We start from the raw sequence: 24,825 nt of genomic DNA, 5'->3' as shown, positions 1-24,825 counted from the left end.
CTGTTCCTCCCGACACTCACCACGTCATGTCTCAAATCACTCATGTACTGTATCCCAAAATATTTTTTGAAAGAAATCTGTCTAATTTGTATTTAAATGAATCAGTACTAATGCTTCCACTGTCTCCGTAGGGAGCCGTAGATTGGCCACTCGCTCACTGAAATATTGTTTCCGCAGATTAATTTTGAATTTACTCCCCTTCAAGCACAGGCCGAGTCCCCTGGCTCCACAGTTCTGGACGTGGTGAAATAGCTTGTCATGGTCGATATTATCTACTCCCTTTAGAATCCTAAAAACAGCAAACATGTCGCCTCTCGACCTTTTCCCTAACAGTGAGAACATGACCAATTTACACAATCCTTTCCTTTTCTTTGAATAAACTTTTTAAAATTGAGTAGTTTGGCTGCAGCCCTGCCAGGGGGAGCTGCTTTTCACACTGTGGACCTGCTAAAACAGGCTGTGGTTGTGTCTACTCCACTGACACCAAGTGGAGCAAGTGTCAGTGGGGGAACATTCAGGGAGCAGCAATCATAGTATCATAATGTTTAGATTAGCTATGGAAAAGGACACGGACCACTCTATAAAGTAAAAATACTCAATCGGAGGAGGGCCAGTTTCAGCGGGATGAGAACAGATCTGTCCCGGGTAAATTGGAATCAAAGATTGGCAGGCAAAACTGTAATTGAACAATCATCATAGAATCATGGAAGGTTACAGCACGGAAGGAGGCCATTCGGCCCATTGAGCCCGGGCCGGCTCTATGCATGAACAATCCAGTTAGTCCCACTCCCCCACCCTATCCCGTAACTGTGCATATTTTTTCCTTTCAAGTACTTATCCAGTTCCCTTTTGAAGGCCATGATTGAATCTGCCTCCACCACCCCCTCGGGCAGTGCATTCCAGATCCTAACCACTCGCTCTGTTTTTAAAAAAAAAGTTTTTCCTCATATCTCCTTTGATTCTTTTGCCAATCGCCTTAAATCTGGTTCTTGACCCTTCCGCCAATGGGAACAGTTTCTCTCTATCCACTCTGCCTAGACCCTTCATGATTTTGAACACCTCTATCAAATCTCCTCTCAACCTTCTCTGTGTTCCAAGGAGAACAACCCCAGCCTCTCCAGTAATTTAAGTCCAATGGGCGGTCTTTAAGGAGGAGATGGTTCGGGTACAGTCTAGGTACATTCCCATGAGGGGGAAAGGTAGGGCAACCAAAGCCAGAGCTCCCTGGATGACAAAAGAGATAGAGAGTAAGATGAAGCAGAAAAAAGGGGCGTATGACAGATGTCAAGTTGATAACACAAGTGAGAACCAGGCTGAATATAGAAAGTTTAGAGGGGAAGTGAAAAAGGAAATAAGAGATGCAAAGAGAGAGTATGAGAATAGACTAGCGCCAAACATAAGGTATTTCCAAAAGTCTTCTATAGGCATTTAAACAGTAAACGGGTAGTAAGAGGAGGGGTGGGGCCAATCAGGGACCAAAAAGAAGATCTATTCATGGAGGCAAAGGGCATGGCTGAGGTACTAAATGAGTACTTTGCATCCTATGAGGAAGAAGATGCTGCCAGAGTCTCAGTAAAGGAAAATGTAATTGATATACTGGATGGGCTAAAAATTGATAAGGAGGAGGTACTTGAAAGGCTAGCTGTACGTAAGGTAGATATGTCACCTGGTCCGGATGGGATGCACCCTAGGTTGCTGAGGGAAGTAAGGGTGGAAATTACGGAAGTACTGGCCATATTCTTCCAAACATCCTTAGATACGGAACTGGTGCCAGAGGACTGGAGAATTGCGAATGTTACACCCTTGTTCAAGAAAGGGTGTAAAGATAAACCCGGCAACTACAGGCCAGTCAGTTTAACCTCTGTGGTGGGGAAACTTTTAGAAATGATAATCCGGGACAGAATTAGCAGTCACTTGGACAAGTGTGGATTGATTAGGGAAAGCCAGCACGGATTTGTTAAAGGCAAATCGTGTTTAACTAACCTGATAGAGTTTTTTGATGAGGTGACAGTGAGGGTAGATGAGGGCAATGCGGTTGATGTGGTGTATATGGACTTTCAGAAGGCGTTTTGATAAAGTGCCGCATAATAGGCTCATGATCAAGATTGAAGCCCATGGAATAAAGGGGGCAGTAGCAACATGGATACAAAATTGGCTAAGTAATAGGAAGCATAGAGTAGTGGTGAACGATTGTTTTTCGGACTGAGGGAGGTGTACAGTGGTGTTCCCCAGGGATCGGTACTAGGACCACTGCTTTTTTTGATATGTATTAATGACTTGGACTTGGGTGTACAGGGCACAATTTCCAAATTTGCAGATGACACAAAATTTGGAAGTGTAGTGAACGGTGAGGAGGATAGTGATAGACTTCAAGAGGATATAGACAGGCTGGTGGAATGGGCGGACACGTGGCAGATGAAGTTTAATGCAGAAAAATGCGAAGTGATACATTTCGGTAGGAAGAACGAGGAGATCCTTGCAAGGAACATAAAAGTGGACTGTAAAAGCTTCTATAAGTATGTAAAAAGAAAAAGATTAGTGAAGACAAATGTAGGTCCCTTACAGTCAGAAACAGGAGAATTTATAATGGGGAACAGGGAAATGGCAGAGCAATTAAACAAATACTTTGGTTCTGTCTTCACAGAAGAGGACACAAATAACTTCCCAGAAATGCTAGGGAACCAAGGGACTAGTGAGAAGGAGGAATTAAAGGAAATTAGTATTAGTAAAGCAATAGTGCTGGAGAAATTAATGGGACTGAAAGCCGATAAATCCCCAGGGCCTGATAATCTGCATCCCAGAGTACTAAAAGAGGTAGCCATGGAAACAGTTGATGCATTACTTGTCATCTTCAAAATTCTATAGATTATGGAACAGTTCCTGCAGTTTGGAGGGTGGCAAATGTAACCCCACTATTTAAAAAAGGAGGGAGAGAGAAAACAGGGAACTACAGACCAGTTAGCCTAACATCAGTAGTAGGGAAAATGCTGGAGTCTATTATGAAGGATGTGATAACAGGACATTTAGAAAATATCAATGGGATTAGACAAAGTCAACATGGATTTATGAAAGGGAGATCATATTTGACAAACCTACCAGAGTTTTTTGAGGATGTAACTGGTAGAATAGATAAGGGAGAACCAGTGAATGTGGTTTATTTGGATTTTCAGAAGGCCTCTGATAAAGTCCCACATAAGAGGTTAGTGTACAAAATTAAAGCACATGGGATTGGGGTAATATACTGGCATGGATTGAAAATTGGTTAATAGACAGTAAACAGAGATTAGGAACAGATGGGTCTTTTTCGGGGTGGCAGGCAGTGACTAGTGGGGTACCGCAGGGATCAGTGCTTGGGCCCCAGCTATTCACAATATATATCAATGATTTGGATGAGGGAACCAAATGTAATATTTCCATGTTTGCTGACGAGACAAAACTAGGTGGGAACGTGAGTTGTGAGGAGGATGCAAAGAGGCTTCAAGGCGATTGGGCAAATACATGGCAGATGCAGTATAATGTGGATAAGTGTGAAGTTATCCACTTCAGAAGGAAAAACAGAAAGGCTGTGTATTATTTAAATGGTGATAGATTGGGGAATATTGATGTACAAAGGGACCTGGGTGTCCTTGTACACCAGTCATTGAAAGCAAACATGCAGGTGCAGCAAGCAGTTAGGAAGGCAAATGGTATGTTGGCCTTCATTGCAAGAGGATTTGAGTGCAGGAGCAGGGATGTCTTACTGTAGTTATACAGGGCCTTGGTGAGACCACACCTGGAGTATTGTGTGCAGTTTTGGTCTCCTTCCCTCAGAAAGGATATACTTGCCATAGAGGGAGTGCAGTGAAGGTTCACCAGACTGATTCCTGGGATGGCAGGACTGTTGTATGAGGAGAGATTGGGTGGACTCTGCCTGTATTCACTCGAGTTTAGAAGAATGAGAGGGGATTTCATTGAAACATATAAAATTCTGACAGGGCTGGACAGACTGGATGCAGGGAGGATGTTTCCCCTGGCTGGAGGGGTCCAGAACAAGGGGTCAGAGTCTCAGGATACAGGGTAGGACATTTAGGACTGAGATGAGGAGAAATTTCTTCACTCAGAGGGTGGTGAACCTGTGGAATTCTCTACCAGAGGAGGCTGTGGAGGCCAAGTCACTGAATATATTTAAGAAGGAGCTAGATAGATTTCTAGACACAAAAGGCATCAAGGGGTATGGGGAGAGAGCGGGAATATGGTATTGAGATAGAGGGTCAGCCATGATCATATTGAATGGCGGAGCAGGCTCGAATGGCTGAATGGCCTACTCCTGCTCCTATTTTCTATGTTTCTATGCTTCTATCCAATATAAACTAGAGGGCACAATTCTAAAAGGGGTACAGGAACAGAGAGATCTGGGGGTATATGTGCATAAATCGTTGAAGGTGGCAGGGCAGGTTGGGAAAGCTGTTTAAAAAAAGCATACGGGATCCTGGCTTTATAAATATTGGCAAGGAAGTCATGATGAACCTTTATAAAACACTGGTTCGGCCCCAACTGGAATATTGTGTCCAATTCTGGGCACCGCACTTTAGCAAAGATGTGAAGGCCTTAGAGAGGGTGCAGGAGAGATTTACTAGAATGATTCCAGGGATGAGGGACTTCAGTTACATGGATAGACTGGAGAAGCTGGGGTTGTTCTCCTTGGAACAGAGAAGATCGAGAGGAGATTTGATAGAGGTATTAAAAATCGTGAAGGGTCTAGACAGAGTAGATAGAGAGAAACTGTTCCCATTGACGGAAGGGTCAAGAACCAGAGGGCATAGATTTAAGGTGATTAACAAAAGAACCAAAGGTGACATGAGGAAAAACATTTTCACGCTGCGAGTGGTTAGGATCTGGAATGCACTGCCTGGGTGGGGTTGTGGAGGCAGATTCAATCGTGGCTTTCAAAATGGAACTGGATAAGTACTTGAAAGAAAAAAATTTGCAGGGCTACAGGGATGGGGCGGGTGAGTGGGACTAGCTAGATTGCTCTGGCATAGAGCTGATGCGGACTCGTTGGGCCGAATGGCCTCCTTCCTTGCTGTAACTTTTCTATGATTTTATGACATCCGACCCTCTTGTTTTGCAGGCTTTTCACCAGTCAGTTAATGACACCGGTCACTCGCAGCTTATTTGGACAGAGACCCAGCAATAATAAGCAGCAACTGTGGGATATAGTTGAGGGTTCTGCCTGAGCTGAGTTTAGGCAGTCTCAACCTAGTTCCAAACCCGCAGTGCAAAATTACCTTTAGTTAACATCCCGTATGCAGTTTTGTTCTCCTTATCTAAGGAAGGATATACTTGCCTTAGAGGCGGTGCAACGACGATTCACTATATTAATTCCTGGGATGAGAAGGTTGTCCTATGAGGAGCGATTGAGTAGAATGGGCCTATACTCCTGGAGTTTAGAAGAATGAGAGGTGATCTCGTTGAAACGTATAAGATTCTGAGGGGGCTTGACAGGGTTGATGCTGAGAGGTTGTTTCCCCTGGCTGGAGAGTCTAGAACTAGAGGGCGTGGTCTCAGGATGAGGGGTCGGCCATTTAAGACTGAGATGAGGAGGCATTTCTGCACTCAGAGGATTGTGAATCTTTGGAATTTTCTACTCCAGAGGGCTGTGGATGCTGAGTCGTTGAGTATATTCAAGATTGAGATGGATAGATTTTTAGACTCTAGGAGAATCTAGGGATATGGGGATTGGGTGGGAAAGTGGAGTTGAGGTTGAAGATCAGCCATGATTTTATTGAATGGCCTGCTCCTCCTCGTATTTCTTATGTTCTTATCCTACCGAGCACAAAAATAAAAAGTTCAAAAAACAAACCCACATGCGTACCCCTTTTAATGTGAGGGTGAAAGTCCCTGGCCTCATGATTTAGATACAGCCCCCGGATATCTCAACAATGGAAAGAGCATTTCTATAGCACCTTTAACAGTAAGTCTCTTTTGCACCCTCTCCTTCCTAAAGTGCAGTGCCCAGAACTGGACACAATACTCCAGTTGTGGCCGAACCAGTGTTTTATAAAGGTTCATTATGACTTCCTTGCTTTTGTACTCTATGCCTCTATTTATAAAGCCCCATATGCTTTTTTTAACCACTTTCTCAACCTGCCCTGCGACTTTCAACAATTTATGCACATACACCCCCAGATCCCTCTGTTCCTCCACCCCTTTTAGAATTGTGCCCTCCAGTTTATATTGTCTCCTCATTTTTCCCACCAAAATGCATCGCCTCGCATTTTTCCGCGTTAAACTTCATCTGTCATGTGTCTGCCCACGCCACCAGAGTGTCTATATCCTCTTGAAGTCTATCACTATCCCCCTCACTGTTCACTACACTTCCAAGTCTTGTGTCATCTGCAAATTTTGAAATTGTGCCCTGTATTCCCTAGTCCAAGTCATCAATATATATCAAGAAAAGCAGTGGTCCCAGCACTGACCCCTGGGGAACACCACTGTACACCTCCCTCCAGTCCGAAAAACAACCGTTCACCACTATTCTGTTTCCTGTCCCTTAGCTAATTCTGTATCCATGTTGCTATTGTCCCCTTTATGCCATGGGCAGCAATCTTAATAGCAAGCCTACCATGTGGCACTTTATCAGACGCTTTTTGAAAATCCATATACACCACCTGAGGTCCCATCTGAGATAGCCGATGGGACCCCGGTTTAATGTCTCATCTGAAAAAGGGCACCTCCGACAGTGCGGCACTCCCACTGGCGTTGGGAGTGTCAGCCTGGATTATGTGCTCAGGTCTCTGGAGAGGGACTTGAACCCACAATCTTCTGACTCAGGCGAGAGTGCTACCCACTGAGCCAGGGCTGACACACTTGAAGTGGGTCTCGTGCACAAGATAAGCTCGGAGAGAGCATGAGGAGAGATTGGAGAGAAACTAGTGAAAGATGCAGGTTCAGGGGTGAAGCTTGGCTTGGAGGGGAAGGGCTGGATGCGGCAGAGGCCGCTAAATGGATGTTCTCAATCTTGGTGACAAAGAAGTGCAGGGAGGTGAGGGTGGAGAGGGTTTCAGGAGAGGGTTGGTAGTGGAAAAAAGAAGCCGGGATGATCCTTTGCATTCCAGGATGATCCTGGAGTAGTGAGCAGTTTTGGCAGAGGAGATCAGGCCTGATAGTGCTTTATGTGGTCCATATTTATTCGTTCATGGGATGTGGGCGTCGCTGGCGAGGCCGGCATTTATTGCCCATCCCTAATTGCCCTTGAGAAGGTGGTGGTGAGCCGCCTTGAACCGCTGCAGTCCGTGTGGTGAAGGTTCTCCCACAGTGCTGTTAGGAAGGGAGTTCCAGGATTTTGACCCAGCGATGTTGAAGGTACGGCGATATATTTCCAAGTCAGGACGGTGTGTGACTTGGAGGGGAATGTGCAGGTGGTGTTTTTCCCACATGCCTGCTGCTCTTGTCCTTCTAGGTGGTAGAGGTCGTGGGTTTGGGAGGTGCTGTCGAAGAAGCCTTGGTGTGTTGCTGCAGTGCATCCTTTGGATGGTACACACTGCAGCTACTGTGCGCCGGTGGTGAAGGGAGTGAATGTTTAGGGTGGTGGATGGGGTGCCAATCAAGCGGGCTGCTTTATCTTGGATGGTGTCGAGCTTCTTGAGTGTTGTTGGAGCTGCACTCGTCCAAGCAAGTGGAGAGTATTCCATCACACTGCTGACTTGTGCCTTGTAGATGGTGGAAAGGCTTTGGGGAGTCAGCCAGCCAGAAGAGCTGTCCTTTGGCACTCCCTTCCCAAAGCATTCTGCCCCCACCTTCTGCCAATTCCCTCACTTCCTTTAAAAGCCTCTATAAAAACCTGTCTCTTCAATGATGCTTTGCTTCTCACCCTCTGCTCCTTAGTCCCCACTCAACGCCGTTGCTGTGAACCACTGTGAGGGGTGCTTTGCACGTGGGAGATGTTTTTGTTGACGGAAAGGGGGTGTTGTTTTTCTCCCACTAATGTAATATCTTGTGTCTTTCTCATTTGTTCCTCAGATGTAGCCACAAACCCACAACCTGCTTCATTCTTCTTCCCTCAGCCCGCTCTTCATTTATTATTCTACTTTATAGATTGTGGTAAGTTTTACATCAAATGCCAGGCCCTTCCCTATACAGGTCTCCCCGTGCCACCCACTGTACCAGACTAAAGGTGTCCCTTGGTTGCCATGCCATAGTTACAGTGTCCTAATTATCGTGCCGCCATGCTGTAGTTAAGGGGCTGATACATCCTCTTTTCCCCCCAGCCAGCCCTTCCCACACGGGCAATCTCTGATATGAATTAACTTTCTGCCCTTGTGTTGTTCTGACGGGCAGTCCTGTTAGTTTCCCGTTTTTTTTCTCTCCCGAAGAAGGCACAGACTCCTTGCTGGAGACCAGTTCCATTTGCAGCACCTGCTCTCTGGTGTCTCGCTGTCGAACAGCGGGGAGGCAGTTCACCTCTGCCCATACTGGTACGCTTTTCAGCAGGGTTCCCCGGATAGTGATTGGGATCGGCCACCCTGGTTTACCCCTCCCCTGTCCCCACCTCCCTTTCTCTTCCGTGCCCCCACCCTAACAACACAGAGGCCCTGTCGAAAACTTAAACTTATTATTACCTATTATATACAATGCATTAACTCCAAACACTTAAACAGACAAGGAGAAAAAAAAAGGGGAAGAAAAAAAAGAGAGAGAGAGAGAGAGACGCGCGACAGATTACTCGATATTGTCAGCTGCGGTGTGTAGTAACGGGCTGAGAGAGAGCAATAACGGAGTAGATCTGTGATACCGGTGATTACTAGAGCGACATTGAGGTTGCTGTATGGGACCAACAGACGGTCAGCTGCTAGTGGAAAAAGGCGCCAGGAAAAGATTACTAGAGTGACGTTGAGGTTGATGTATGGGACCGACAGTTGCTGCTAGTGGAAAAAGGCGCCAGAAAAAAAAGAGAGGTAACCAGGTTACGGACTTGTGTGAAATAAAATTTTAACATTCGAAAAATTGTGAAATTGTAATTCGGACAAGCGCAGACTAGATGTTGCGTAATTCGGAAAAGTGTGAAATTACAAGTCTGTAGTGGTGACAAACGTAGACTGGTGTGAATGTCGCGGATTCGGAAAAGTGTGAAATTCTGGTTTACCTAAGAGAACTTTAATTAAACAATAGTGCTTCTGTATGTCTTTGGTGAGAAACTAAAATATAAGCTTTCTATTGTATTCAGCTGCCCCTTCCACAGCCCTGGCTGAGGTTAGGTTAGATTTTATCTAAAGCGCAGCACAGACTGGTGATGAATGCTGCGACCCTGTGGGGTCTTTTCCCCTTGCATCATTTTAATTTGGGATCGCTTTAAATTCCACCTCAGCAACTTGCATTTATTCAGCACCTTTCAGGTAGGAAAACATCCTGAGCACTTTACAGAGGCGTAAACAAAAAAATTGGACGCCAAGCCAAAGAAGGAGATATTAAGAGGGGTGACCAAAATCTTGGACAAAGCTGAGGGTGTTAAGGAGGGCCTTGGAGGAGAGAGAGGTGAAGGGGTTTGGGAGAGGAATTCAAGAGCATTGGGCCAAGGCAGCGGAAGGCAAGGCCGCCATTGGTGGGCTGAAGGGAGGGGTGGAGGTGGGGGTGGGATGGATGCACAAGAGGCCAGAGGCAGAGTAGGTCGGGGTGGGAGGGGTAGAGATAAAAGAAAGAAAGACTTTCATTTATTCGACCTCAGGATGTCTCAAAGCGCTTTACAGCCAATGAAGTACTTTTGAAGTGTAGTCACTGTTGTAATGTAGGAAACACGGCAGCCAATTTGCGCACAGCAAGATCCCACAGCCAGCAATTTGATAATGACCAGATAATCTGTTTCTATGATGTGATGTTGGTTGAGGGATAAATATTGACCAGGACACCGGGGAGAACTCCCCTGCTCGTCTTCGAATAGTGGCCATGGGATCTTTTACATCCACCTGAGAGGGCAGACAGGGCCTCTGTTTAGCATCTCATCCAAAAGACGGCATCAAAGGCAGTCCAACAATGCAGCACTCCCTCGGTACTGCACTGGAGTGTCAGCCTAGATTTTGTGCTCAAATCTCTGGAGTGGGACTTGAACCCATGACCTTCTAACTCAGAGGTGAGAGTGCTACCAGCTGACAGGAAGGTGTGAGGCCCTGAAGGGATTTAAACACGAGGATGAGAATTTTAAACTTGAGGCGTTGGGTGGGGTAGGGGCCTATGCAGGTCAGCGAGAACAGAGTGTAGTTTGCATAAAGGTGGAAGCTGACCCCATGTGCGGGATGGTGTGGCCCAGGGAAAGCGTCCAGAGGGAGCAGAGGTAAATTCAAGTTGAAACTCCATGCTGTTGGCCTTCAGAGAAGAGTTTCAGATAAGCCTGGCAGACCGTGGATCCGGTGCTGCCATGCCGTAATTACAGTGCTGTAATTAGGGTGCTTTTGCGCTGCAGTTACAGTGCCACTGTTGTTTGGGACACACCTTTTGGCAGGTGCCCAGGATGGGATGTGAAACCACTGATTTATTCCTGGCTGGCTGAAGTCATTTCCGCAATGGAGGTAATATTTTATTGTAGAATCGATCTTGTGAAGGGCACCTTGAACCCTGCTGTTCTCTTCTCTCCACCTCTCGCTGTGTATTACAACCGTTCCCTTCCCCATATATTGCACACTGGTTCCTTCTCCCACTTCCCCACCCACCCCTTCCCGTATATCTGTGGATCTGGATGAGTCAAGCTAATTGCCCCAGCCCATCTATTCATCTAAACCAGCAGTTCCCCATCATAGTGTCAGGCTGTGCCTTAATCAAGTCTAGGGTTTCTATCCCCACTATGTTACCTTATAATTCTATCTGAAGATGAATAATAGATACATCGAAACTATAGCACAGAAACAGGCCATTCGCGTAACTGGTCTGTGCTGGTGTTTATGCTCCATACGAGCCTCCTCCCTCCCTACTTCATCTCCCTCGTGTTTATCTAGCTTCCCCTTAAATGTATCTATTCTATTTGACTTAACCACTCCTTGTGGTAACGAGTTCCACATTCTAACCACTCTCTGGGTAAAGACGTTTCTCCTGAATTACCTATTGGATTTACTAGTGACTGTTTCATATTTATGACCTCTAATTTTGGTCTCCCGCACAAGTGGAAACAATTTCTCCACGTCTACCCTATCAAACCCTTTCATTATCTTAAAGACCTTTATCAGGTCACCCCTCAGCCTTCTCTTTTCTAGAGAAAAATGCCCTAGTCTGTTCAATCTTTCCTGATAAGTATATCCTCTCTTTTCTGGTATCACCCTTGTGAATCTTTTTTTGCATCCTCTCCAATGCCTCTATATCCTTTATATAATATAGAGACCGGAACTGTGCACAATACCCCAAGTGTGGCCTAACCAAGGTTCTATTCAAATTTCACATAACTTCTTTGCTTTTCAATTCTATCCCTCTAGAAATGAACCCCAGTGCTTGGTTTGCCTTTCTTATGGCCTTATTAACCTGCGTCGCTACTTTTAGTGATTTGTGTGACTGTACCCCCAGATCCCTTTCCTCCTCTAGCCCATTTAGACTCTTATTATTCAAGCAGTATGTGGCCTCCTTATCCTTCCTACCAAAATGCACCACCTCACACAGTTAACATTGCTGTGTTCAGCAGAAAGTCTGGTGATTTTGTATTTGTACAGTGCTGTGCACCCACTCATTTCATGTGCTGACACGTCTGTTCGCGGAGAACATCTATTCTGCGCAGAGATAGAACACAATGCAGGCTCCAGCCAGCTGTGGTGTCCCACCTGAGGGAAAATGAAACCGTGTAAAATTACATAAAATGTGCAGCACAGAAACCGGCCATTCGGCCCAACTGGGCTATGCCGGTGTTTATGCTCCACACGAGCCTCCTCCCTCCCTACTTCATCTCACCCTATCTGCATATCCTTCTATTCCTTTCTCCCTCGTGTGATTATATAGCTTCCCCTTAAATGCACCTATGCCAGTCGCCTCAACTGCTCCTTGTGGTAGCGAGTTCCACATTCTCACCACTCTCTGGGTAAAGAAGTTTCTCCTTAGTTCCTTATTGGATTTAATAGTGCCTATCTTATATTTATGGCCCCTAGTTTTGGAAGTCATAAGTCACCTCCGACTGCTCTTAAGCTGCCGATGTCCAGTCGGAGAGCAGCATCAACACCAAACATAGATCTCCGGCTTTCTTCCTTTTTGATTTTTCCTTCCCCTTTCAGTTCTTTTCCCTTCCTCTCCTCAACGGACTGATATGCTGTGGAGGGCTCCACCCTCCCCCACTGTACCTTGTCCAAGTGACCACTCTTCAAGTGTGTGCAGGCTATTCGACCGTGGAGAGCGTACAGCCAAGGCCACACTTTTCAGCAGGGGTCAGAGGAAACATAGGAACAGGATTGGGCCATTTGATCCCTCGCGCCTGTTCCGCCATTCAATTAGATCATGGCTGGTTTGTACCTCTCCTCCATTTACCCGCCTTTGCTCCATATCCCTCGATACCCTTACCCAACAAAAATCTATCGATTTCAATCTTGAAAGCTTCAATTGACCCCCAGCATCCTCATTCTTTTGGGGGAGTGAGTGAGTTCCAGATTTCCGCTACCCTTTGTGAAGAAGTGCTTCCTGATTTCACTCCTGAATGGCCTAGCTCTAATTTTAAGATTGTGCCCTCTTGTTCTGGACTCCCCCCACCCTACCCTATCAAATTCCTTTATCATTTTAAGCACCTTATTCAGATCCCTCTCAATCTTCTAAACTCAAGGGAATACAAGCTAAGTTTATGCAATCTGTCCTCATAATTTAACCCTGGTATCATTCTGGTGAATCTGTGCTCCAGCGCCCGATATGTCCGCCTCCAGCGCCCGATATGTCCGCCTCCAGCGCCCGATATGTCCGCCTCCAGCGCCCGATATGTCCGCCTCCAGCGCCCGATATGTCCGCCTCCAGCGCCCGATATGTCCGCCTCCAGCGCCCGATATGTCCGCCTCCAGCGCCCGATATGTCCGCCTCCAGCGCCCGATATGTCCGCCTCCAGCGCCCGATATGTCCGCCTCCAGCGCCCGATATGTCCGCCTCCAGCGCCCGATATGTCCGCCTCCAGCGCCCGATATGTCCGCCTCCAGCGCCCGATATGTCCGCCTCCAGCGCCCGATATGTCCGCCTCCAGCGCCCGATATGTCCGCCTCCAGCGCCCGATATGTCCGCCTCCAGCGCCCGATATGTCCGCCTCCAGCGCCCGATATGTCCGCCTCCAGCGCCCGATATGTCCGCCTCCAGCGCCCGATATGTCCGCCTCCAGCGCCCGATATGTCCGCCTCCAGCGCCCGATATGTCCGCCTCCAGCGCCCGATATGTCCGCCTCCAGCGCCCGATATGTCCGCCTCCAGCGCCCGATATGTCCGCCTCCAGCGCCCGATATGTCCGCCTCCAGCGCCCGATATGTCCGCCTCCAGCGCCCGATATGTCCGCCTCCAGCGCCCGATATGTCCGCCTCCAGCGCCCGATATGTCCGCCTCCAGCGCCCGATATGTCCGCCTCCAGCGCCCGATATGTCCGCCTCCAGCGCCCGATATGTCCGCCTCCAGCGCCCGATATGTCCGCCTCCAGCGCCCGATATGTCCGCCTCCAGCGCCCGATATGTCCGCCTCCAGCGCCCGATGTATCCTTCCTGAGGTGCGGTGCCCAGAACTGAACGCTGGACTCGAGATGGGGTCTGACCAAGGTTCTGTACAACTGAAGTCAAAAGGTTACAATTAGGAACAATGACCTGCTTCTCCAGCCCAGGGATGCTGCTGCTGATTGTCGCAGTGCCACTGCTTCTCCAAACTGTGGGATCAGGTCACGCAGCACGGGTCAGGGTGGAACCTGGGACCTTCTGGGCTCCTTGGCTCAGAGTCGCACGCAGTGTGTCTAACCCCCTCGACCATCGGCAGAGGTCTGCCTGCTCTCTTGGTTAGCAAGGAGCGTAAATAGAGAATCAAAATAACGCAATGGACGCAGGCATTGAAATGCGCTTTAAACGTCTGCTTGGTCTGTGCTTTGTTCCCCAGACACCCGACATGGCGGCGGAGGAGGTGTTGGTGGACCATGTTCATGAGGTACCGAGCCACTACAAGGTGGTACTGGACAGACTGAACGAGCAACGGCAGCAGGAGCAATTTACTGACATCACCCTCATCGTGGACGGTCAGTGCACCCTACTTGCTTTTCATGCACGGTTTGGGTCAGTTGGAGAACCATGTTTTTTTGGGGGGGGGGGGGGGGTGAGGGGCAGAAAGGAAGAGGGGTCTTATTATTTACACAAGTGTTTTGTAATTAAAAAAAAACTTATTAGCATAAGCAGTAACTTGTGTACTTACCTACCAATCAGCTTGGCTCCATTGGTAGCACTCTCTCCCCTGGGTCAGAGGTTATGAGTTCAAGTACGTTAACTTCATTGCAGTACTGAGCGAGTGCTGCATGATCAGGGGTGTCGTCCTTGTTAAATTGAAGTTCTGTCTGTCCAGGTTGATGTTGAAGACTGGCTGCCTTCTTTTATCCCTGGTAGTATCTCAAGCTGTGGAAAAGGCCACTGCCCTGCCAAAAATCCCCACTCAATCTTTACCACCAAAAACTGGGATTAAAAATCCCCACTCAACCAGTACCGCCAGAAACTGGGACAAAAATCCCCACTCTACCCCCGTGACCTCTACCACCTAGAAGGACAAGGGCAGCAGACACATGGGAACACCACCACCTGCACGTTCCCCTCCAAGTCACACACCATCCCGACTTGGAAATATATCATGACTTGCCTGAGGAAGGAGAAAATCTCCGAAAGCTTGTGAATTTAAAATAAAATTGCTGGACTATAACTTGGTGTTGTAAAATTGTTTACAATTGGAAATATATCGCCGTTCCTTCATCGTCGCTGGGTCAAAATCCTGGAACTCCCTTCCTAACAGCACTGTGGGAGAACCTTCACCACACGGACTGCAGCGGTTCAAGAAGGCGGCTCACCACCACCTTCTCAAGGGCAATTAGGGATGGGCAATAAATGCTGGCCTTGCCAGCGACATCCACATCCCGTGAACAAATTTTTTTTAAAAAGTACCACCAGAAACTGGGACAAAAATCCCCACTCCACCTGTACCGCCAGAAACTGGGACAAAAATCCCCAATCAACCTGTACCAGCAGAAACTGGGACAAAAATCCCCACTCAACCAGTACCAGCAGAAACTGGGACAAAAATCCCCACTCAACCAGTACCAGCAGAAACTGGGACAAAAATCCCCAATCAACCAGTACCAGCAGAAACTGGCCATTTATCTCATTAAAATAAGCTCAGCCCATTTATAGGAACATAGGAACAGGAGTAGGCCATTCAGCCCCTCGTGCCTGCTCCACCATTTGATAAGATCGTGGCTGATCTGTGATCTAACTCCATATACCCAACTTTGGCCCATATCCCTTAATATCTTTGGTTGCCAAAAAACTATCGATCTCAGATTTAAATTTAGCAATTGAGCTAGTATCAATTGCCGTTTGTGGAAGAGAGTTCCAAACTTCTACCACCCTTTCTGTGTACAAATGTTTTCTAATCTCGCTCCTGAAAGGTCTGGCTCTAATTTTTAGACTGTGCCCCCTACTCCTAAAATCCCCAACCAGCGGAAATAGTTTCTCTCTATCCACCCTATCTGTTCCCCTTAATATCTTATAAACTTCGATCACATCACCCCTTAACCTTCGAAACTCTAGAGAATACAACCCCAATTTGTGTAATCTCTTCTCGTAACTTAACCCTTGAAGTCCGGGTATCATTCTAGTAAACCTACGCTGCACTCCCTCCAAGGCCAATATGTCCTTCCGAAGGTGCGGTGCCCAGAACTGCTCACAGTACTCCAGGGTTTTGTATAGCTGCAGCCTAACCAGGGTTTTGTATAGCTGCAGCATAACTTCTGCCCCCTTGTACTCTAGTCCTCTAGATATAAAGGCCAGCATTCCATTAGCCTTATTGATTATTTTCTGCACCTGTTCACGACACTTCAATGATCTATGTACCTTAACCCCTAAGTCCCTTTGGACATCCACTGTTTTTAACTTTTTACCATTTAGAAAGTGCCCTGTTCTATCCTTTTTTGATCCAAAGTGGATGACCTCACATTTGTCTACATTGAATTCCATTTGCCACAGTTTTGCCCATTCACCTAATCTATCAATATCGCTTTGTAATTTTATGTTTTCATCTACACTGCTTACAATGCCACCAATCTTTGTGTCATCGGCAAACTTAGATATGAGACTTTCTATGCCTTCATCTAAGTCGTTAATAAATATTGTGAATAATTGAGGCCCCAAGACAGATCCCTGCGGGACTCCACTGGTCACATCCTGCCAATGTGAGTACCTTCCCATTATCCCTACTCTCTGTCGCCTTTCGCTCAGCCAACTTCCTAACCAAGTCTGTACTTTTCCCTCGATTCCATGGGCTTCTATCTTAGCTAACAGTCTCTTATGTGGGACCTTATCAAATGCCTTCTGGAAGTCCATATAAATAACATCCATTGACATTCCCCTGTCCACTACTTTAGTCACCTCTTCAAAAAATTCAATCAGGTTTGTCAGGCACGACCTACCTTTCACAAATCCATGCTGGCTCTCTCTGATTAACTGAAAATTCTCGAGGTGTTCAGTCACCCTATTCTTAATTATAGGCTCCAGCATTTTCCCCACAACAGATGTTAGGCTAACTGGTCTATAATTCCCCAGTTTCCCTCTCTCGCCTTTCTTAAAAAGCAGAGTGATATGTGCAATTTTCCAATCTAGAGGGACAGTTCCTGAATCCAGAGAACTTTGAAAGATTATAGTCAGGTCATCCTCAATGTGCTCACCTACTTCCTTTAAAACCCTGGGATGGAAACCATCTGTTCCTAGGGATTTGTCACTCTTTAGTGCAATTATTTTCTTCATTACTGTTGTTTTACTTATGTTAATTTTATTGAGTCCCTGTCGTGATTCAATATTAGTTTTCTTGGGATTTCCGGCATGCTATCCTCTTTTTCTACTGTAAATACTGACGCAAAGTAATCATTCAACATGTCCGCCATTTCCCCATTGTCAATCACAATATCCCCACTTTCAGTTTTTAAGGGGCCAACACTGCTCCTGACCACCCTCTTTTTCCTAATATAACTATAAAAGTTCTTCGTATTGGTTTTGATATCCCTTGCGAGTTTCTTTTCATACTCTCTTTTTGTAGCCCTTACTATCTGTTTTGTGACCCTTTGTTGATCTTTGTATCTTTCCCATTCGTCTGGATCTGTGCCATTTTTTGCCCTTTTGTATGCCCTTTCCTTATGTCTTATCCCTTACCTCTTTAGTTGTCCATGGCTGTTTTTTTTGGCAAGTAGAGTTCTTGCCCCTCAGGGGTATAAACCGATTCTGTATCATGTTAAATGTTTCTTTAAACATTTCCCACTGATCATCAGTCGTTTTACCCATTAACAGATTTGCCCAGTTTGATCGCATCTTTCCAGAATACCATCCCAGCCATTCTTGAGTTGCGGATTTTAACATCTAGCAGAAGAGACAGACAGGACCCCGTTTACTGACAATGCAACTCTCCCTCAGTACTGCTCTGGAGTGTCAATCTAGATTCCGTGCTCATGTCTGTGGAGTGGGGCTTGAACCCACCACCTTCTGACTGGGGGAGGTGTGTCTGCTACCCACTGAGCCAAGCTGACACTTGCTGTTCACCTCGTTGCTGCAGGTGCGATGTTGCTGCTGCTGAATGATGACTGCATTTGCCCACATAACAGTTCTGTAGTTCATTCGGTGACGTGGTATCAGTGTACTATAGGAAAAAACAACATGCAAGCTGATAAGAACATAAGAATTTGGAGCAGGAGTAGGCCATACGGCCCCTCGAGCCTGCTCCGCCATTCATTAAGATCATGGCTGATCTTTGACCTCAACTCCACTTTCCTGCTCAATCCCCATATCCCTTGATTCCCCTAGAATCCAAAAATCTATCTATCTCAGTTTTGAATGCATTCAATGACTCGGCATCCACAGCCCTCTGGGGTAGAGAATTCCAAAGATTCGCAACCCTCTGAATGAAGAAATTCCTCCTCATCTCAGTCTTAAATGGCCGACCCCTTATCCTGAAACTATTCCCCCCCGATGGGCTTTAATAGTGTGCAGTGCTCTTCCACTACTCCCACCAGCAGTGCTTAGCGAGCCACTCAGTTGCCAGCCTTGCCAACAACGCCCACTTCTCAAGATCAATTTTTTTTTAAAAAGAAGGGATTTATCTTTGCCGCTTCTGTTCTGCAGGTCACCATTTCAAAGCCCACAAAGCTGTCCTTGCTGCCTGCAGCCAGTTCTTCTGTCGCTTTTTCCAGGATTTCAGGGAGGAGCCCTTAGTTGAGATCGAAGGTGAGTTTTCTCGTGAACAGTAACAACTTCGCCGAGAGGAGCTGAGATGAGGAAGGCTATTTGGTCGACGTGGCTCCTTCCCCGCTTGGAGACCCTGGACCCCCACACCCCAGCACAGCATCCTCTTAAATTACTTCAGAGCTTTTCCCTCCAGAGCCCATTCCAGCTGTTTGATCACTCACTTTGTGTGAAGACGTGCTTCCTGACGACAGTCCGGAATTTGCCTTTACACGATAAATGGAGGGTAGACATAGAGAAGATGTTTCCACTTGTGGGGGGAGTCCAAGACTAGAGGTCATAAATATAAGATAATCACTAATAAATCTAATAAGGAATTCAGGAGAAACCTCTTTACCCAGAGAGTGGTTAGAATGTGGAACTCGCTACCACAAGGAGTAGTTGAGGTGACTAGTATAGATGTATTTAAGGGGAAGCTAGATAAACACATGAGAGAGAAAGGAATGGAAGGATCTGTTGATAGGGTTAAATGGAGTAGTTTGGGAGGAGGCTGGTGTGGAGCATAACCACCGGCACAGACCAGTTGGGCCGAATGGCCTGTTTCTATGCTGTAATTTCTATATAATGCACGTGTACTTGTGTATATATGGAGCCTTTAACAACAAGCATCGTATGGTGTTTCATCGGGGGGAGTGGGGGAATTACGCATCAAGCAGGAGTAGGGAGAGATTTAGCGGCATGACCAAGGGTAAGGTCAAAGTGGGAGGCGTTGAGTAGTTTGGCATGAGTTGGGGTTTGTGAAGGGGAAGGGTGTTGAGTGGCATGAGTTGGGGTTTGTGAAGGGTAGTGTAGGGGAGGGCGTTGAGTGGCATGAGTTGGGGTTTGTGTAGGGGAGGGGTGTTGAGTGGCATGAGTTGGGGTTTGTGAAGGGTAGTGTAGGGGGGGGGGCGTTGATGTGGCATGAGTTGGGGTTTGTGAAGGGTAGTGTAGGAGGGGTGTTGATGTGGCATGAGTTGGGGTTTGTGTAGGGTGGTATGGGGAGGGGGGACGTTGAGTGGCATGAGGCGGGGTTTGAGGAGGGCGTGTCAGAGAAGCTGAGGCTGGAGATGGTGACTGGATGAGAGTTTCTGCAGGGGTGGAGTTGCTTTCATGCAACTTCCAGCCGCCAGTTATAGAGCGACGGGGTGGGGGTCGGGGGGGGGGGTGAACTTGGGTCCTGTCGTTGACTCATACAGAAGCAGACCATTCGGCCCATCATGCCTTTGCCGGATCTTCAAAAGAGCTGTCCAGTTATTCCCATTCTCCTGCTCTTTCCCCAATTCTCTGCAATTTTTTTCCCCTTGAAGTATTTATCCAATTCCCCTTTTGAAAGTAATTATTGAATCTGTTTCCACCGCCATTTCAGGCAGTGCAGTTCATTCCAGCTCATAACAACTCGCTGCGTAAAAAAAATTTCTCTTCATCTCCCCTGTGGTTCTTTTGCCAATTACCTGAAATCTGTGTCCGTTGATTACTGACCCTCCTGCTAGTGGAAACAGTTTCTCCCTATTTACTCTATGAAAACACCTCATAATTTTGAATTATTTATCATTTATGTAGAGACCAACTGTAATTTTCCTGATCAAATTTCACCGACACAATGCTCGCTCCCACCACTAACGTGCTCCCACCGTCCTCATCTGCACCTGATGCAATTCTAATAGGCTGGCCCCTCAGAGTTGGGTGAAAGGAGCATGCTTCAATTTGAGTCTGTCTAAAACCCACCAATACCCAGTCCATTCAGACCAGCATCAAAAGCGGAAAATCTGTTAAAGTATTTTGATTCTTAATAGCAATTGTGTGCTGTGCAGCATGGTCCATTAAGGCAGAGCAAGGGACCATGTGGCATCTGACCTGGGAGTGTTTGATGGGACAGTCTAGAGGGAGCTTTACTCTGTATCTAACCCGTGCTGTACCTGCCCTGGGAGTGTTTGATGGGACAGTGTAGAGGGAGCTTTACTCTGTATCTAACCCGTGCTGTACCTGCCCTGGGAGTGTTTGATGGGACAGTGTAGAGGGAGCTTTACTCTGTATCTAACCCTGTACCTGCCCTGGGAGTGTTTGATGGGACAGTGTAGAGGGAGCTTTACTCTGTATCTAACCCGTGCTGTACCTGCCCTGGGAGTGTTTGATGGGACAGTGTAGAGGGAGCTTTACTCTATCTAACCCGTGCTGTACCCGCCCTGGGAGTGTTTGATGGCACTGAGTGCCTGAAATGGGCAGTGAGTGGAACAGCGCATTACCTTGATGCGCACAAAATTCACCAAAAGAGAACCGTGTGCTGTAAATCTCAATATTGCAGGTGGCAGTGAAAAACAGTAGCTGCAGCACCAACATGGAGGTGTAACAAGGGCCTTTTAATGCCGGAGGGAGCTGCATAATATACACCACACAGTGGTTAAAAAAGAATCCCTGAAATGGGAAAAGACAGGTTAATGGTTCAGGTGCAGGCTCTTTGTTGGGACTCTATGGCAAACGATTTGAATGCATTGAGAACCCGAAGCTAAGGACAAAGTGCAAGGCACCACCGAGGATGAAAGCAAAAGTCGAGGTACATAAGAACATAAGAAATAGGAGCAGGAGTAGGCCATACGGCCTCCCGAGCCTGCTCCGCCATTCAATCAGATCATGGCTGATCTTCAACCTCAACTCTACTTTTCTGTCCAATACCCATATCCCTTGATTCCCTTCGAGTCGAAAAATCTATCTATCTTTGCCTCAAATATACTCAATGACTGAGCATCCACAGCCCTCTGGGGTAGAGAATTCCAAACATTCACAACCCTCTGAGTGAAGAAATTCCTCCTCATCAGTCTTGAATGGCCGACCCCTTATCCTGCGATTATGCCGCTTAATTCTAGACTCTTCAGCCAGGGGAAACAACCTCTCAGCATCTACCCTGTGAAGCCCCCTTGTATGTTTCAATGAGATCCTCTCTCATTCTTTTAAACTCCAGAGAGTATAGGCCCATTCTACTCAATCTCTCCTCATAGGTTCACTAGATTAATCCCATCCCAGGAATTAATCTAGTGAACCTTTGTTGCACCATCTCTAAGGCAAGTATATCCTTCCTTAGATAAAGAGACCAAAACTGTACGCAGTATTCCAGATGAGGTCTCACCATAGCCTGTACAATTGTAGTAAGACTTCCTTACTCTTGTACTCCAACCCCTTTGCAATAAAGGCCAACATGCCATTTGCTTTCCTAATTGCTAGCTGTACCTGCATGCTAGCTTTTTGTGTTTCTTGTACGAGGACACCCAAGTCTCTGAACACCAACATTTAATAGTTTCTCACCATTTAAAAAATATTCTGTTTTTCTATTCTTCCTACCAAAGTGAATAACCTCACATTTCCCCACATTATACTCCATCTGCCACCTTCTTGCCCACTCACTTAACCTGTCTATATCCCTTTGCAGACTCTTTGTGTCCTCCTCACAGCTTACTTTCCACCGAGTTTTATATTGTCAGCAAACCTGGATACATTACACTCGGTCCCTTCATCTAAGTCATTAATATAGATTGTAAATAGCTGAGGCCCAAGCACCGATCCTTGTGGCATCCCACTAGTTACAGCCTGCCAACCTGAAAATAACCCGTTTATCTCTACTCTCTTTTCTGTCCTTTATCCAATCCTCTATTCATGCTAATGTATTACCCCCAACCCTAATATATTACATACACTGGTTCCCCTTTATCTACCCTGCTAGTTACATCTTCAAAAAACTATAATTAATTAGTCAAACACCATTTCCCTTTCATAAAACCATGTTGACTCTGTCTAATCATATTATGATTTTCTAAGTGCTCTGTTACCACTTCCTTAATAATGGATTCCAGCATTTTCCCGACGATGGAGGTCAGGCTAACTGGCCTGTAGTTCCCTGGTTCCTCTCTCCCTCCATTCTTGAATCGCGGGGTTACATTTGCTACCTTCCAATCCACTGGGACCGTTCCAGAATCTAGAGAATTTTGGAAGATCATAACCAATGCATCCACTATCTCTGCAGCCACCTCTTTTAGAACCCTAGGATGTAGGCCATCAGGTCCAGGGGATTTGTCCACTTTTAGTCCCATTAGTTTATCCAGTACTTTTTCTCTAGTGATATTAATTGTTTTAAGTTCCTCACTCTCACTTATCCCTTTGGTTCCCCACTATTTCTGGTATGCTTTTTGTGTCTTCTACTGTGAAGACAGATACAAAATATTTGTTTAACGCATCTGCCATTTCCTGAATTTCCCCATTATAATTTTTTCTGTCTCAGCGTCTAAGGGGCCAACGTTTACTTTTGCTACTCTCTTCCTTTTTACATACTTGTAGAAGCTCTTACAATCTGTTTTTATATTTCTTTCTCGTTTACTTTCATATTTTATTTTCTCCCTTTTTTTATCAATTTTTTTGGTCATCCTTTGTTGGTTTCTAAAACTCTCCCAATCCCCAGGCTTATTTCTCTTCTTGGCAACATTATAGGTCTCTTCTCTCCTTAACTTCTTTTGTTAGCCACGGGTGGATCACTTTTCCCGTGGAGTTTTTATTTCTCAATGGAATGTATATTTGTTGAGAATATTGAAATATTTCTTTAAATATTTGCCATTGCTTTTCAACTGTCAAAACCTTGAATTTAATTTCCCAATCTACCTTTGACAATTGGCCCCTCATACCGATGTAATTGGCTTTATTTAAGTTTAAGATTCTAGTTTCTGACCTAAGTACGTTACTTAAGTCAGGTAAATCAGGAAGTAGTGGTTTGGGTATAGCAAAATTGGGTTACAAAAGTTTTTACACTGTAGGGAGAAGAAAGGAATTCTCAGAATGCTGATTTCACAGCTCCACCCCAGATAATCAGTACTCGCCCCAACTCCCCCGCACACATCCTGTCCTATTGGCCTCTTACCACTGTCCTCGTCTACTTCCTATAGGTCGCCGTCGCTCAGCACATCAAATTCAAAATCCTTGTCCACATTTATAACTCTTTCTCATCCTTGTGTTCTAATCTCTTCATAGCCTCGCCCCTCCCTCCCTCTGTAACCTCCTCCAGCCCTACAACCCTTCGAGATCTCCAATTCTGGCCTCTTGCACATCCCCGATTTTTCATCTCTCCAACATTTGCGGCCGTGCCTTCAGCTGCTTAGGCCCTAAGCTCTGGAATTCCCTCCCTAAACCTCTCCACCTCTCTCTCCTCCTTTAAGATGCCTCTGTGACTGAGCGTTTGGTCACCTGTCCTAATATCTCCTTATGTGGCTCGGTGTCAAATTTTGGCTGATTACGATCCTATGAAGCACCTTGGGACGTCTTACTACGTTAAAGGCGCTATATAAATGCAAGTTGTTGTCTCAGCCCTTGCCCGTCAGTTGTACCCCTCCCCATGGTAGAGCATTCAGTTGTTTCAGCCATACTGCCTGCAACTCCCTCTCTAAACCTACCCCCTTGCTCTTTCTCTCCCTGCCTTGATTCCTCCTCTCTGCAATATTCTCTCTTTCAATCATCTCTCCTAACAGTTCTATTACCGCTCAGCTTCTGCGAAGCACCTTGGGATGTTAGCTGCATTAAAGGCGCCATCTCAAGAAGCCCCTCTTCACACACAGAGTGATCGACCTGTGGAGTAGACACGCAGATAAGAGCAGTGGAGGTGAAAACCGTGGTATTGTTTAAGAAGCAATTGGATGCTGCGCTGGGGAGACTGCGGGCTCATTCCCGATGGAGGAACTAAGACGGGGCCCGGTGGCTTTACTTGTGACTATTACATTCTATGTAAAGTTGTTTGGTGAGAAGCTCTGCAGTTTTGAGGCCCCGGGAAAGAGTGAGTTTGAGCAGGTTGCAATGAGTCTTGATATGAAGTCGTGTCGAGCTGGCTGTACTGAGTTTTGACACTGGTTGCTGTGTGGTCTCAGGGGTGAGTAACCTGGCGTTCCGACACCTGATTGAGTTCACCTACACCGCCAAGCTGATGGTGCTGCAGGAAGATGAGGCAAGTGACGTGTGGAAGGCGGCGGAATATTTACAGATGGAGGAGGCGATGAAAGCACTCAACAACCGGTAAGAAACGCTTGTGGTATTTATGTTCGCTGCCTACTACCCCGGAGACTCGTGCTGGGGGTGGGGGGGTGCCATTCAATGGCTTCTGGCAGGCCCTCCGGTACCTTGCCCACTCTTAGTGTATGATCCTAGCTATTAAAGCCTAGGGTTTTCAGATGGGTATCATTTAATATAGAGCAGGGCAGTGTGTGGGACAGGGGGCAGTAACACAGCACAAGGACACAGAGCAGGGCAGTGAGTGTGACAGGGAACAGTAACACGAGGACACAGGGCAGGGCAGTGAGTGTGACAGGGAGCAGTAACACGAGGACACAGGGCAGGGCAGTGAGTGTGACAGGGAACAGTAACACGAGGACACAGCAGGACAGTGAGTGTGA

At 46.5% G+C, this 24,825-nt stretch overlaps 2 protein-coding genes across 4 annotated transcripts in view; both read left to right on the top strand.

Moving 5' to 3' along the window:
- LOC137320706 (polymeric immunoglobulin receptor-like) overlaps nt 1–24,825 on the top strand; it is a 788,493-nt gene that overhangs the window by 692,380 nt on the left and 71,288 nt on the right. The gene's annotated exons all lie outside the window — the stretch shown is intronic.
- The window catches only part of znf131 (zinc finger protein 131), a 48,351-nt gene that overhangs the window by 11,920 nt on the left and 11,606 nt on the right, over nt 1–24,825 (top strand). The window contains exons 2-5 of one of the 2 annotated variants that reach the window (XM_067982391.1): nt 8,002–8,082; nt 14,046–14,181; nt 18,311–18,412; nt 24,304–24,448. In XM_067982391.1, the coding sequence (XP_067838492.1) occupies nt 14,055–14,181; nt 18,311–18,412; nt 24,304–24,448 (374 nt within the window). In that variant the 5' untranslated portion in view covers nt 8,002–8,082; nt 14,046–14,054. The remainder of the gene's footprint in view (nt 1–8,001; nt 8,083–14,045; nt 14,182–18,310; nt 18,413–24,303; nt 24,449–24,825) is intronic. The other variant, XM_067982390.1, reaches the window with a different exon arrangement.

This window comes from Heptranchias perlo, chromosome 4, assembly GCF_035084215.1.
Source record: "Heptranchias perlo isolate sHepPer1 chromosome 4, sHepPer1.hap1, whole genome shotgun sequence".
Classification (NCBI taxonomy): domain Eukaryota; kingdom Metazoa; phylum Chordata; class Chondrichthyes; order Hexanchiformes; family Hexanchidae; genus Heptranchias; species Heptranchias perlo.
Note: the sequence above shows the minus strand (reverse complement) of the source record. Positions and strands in the feature narration are given on the sequence as shown.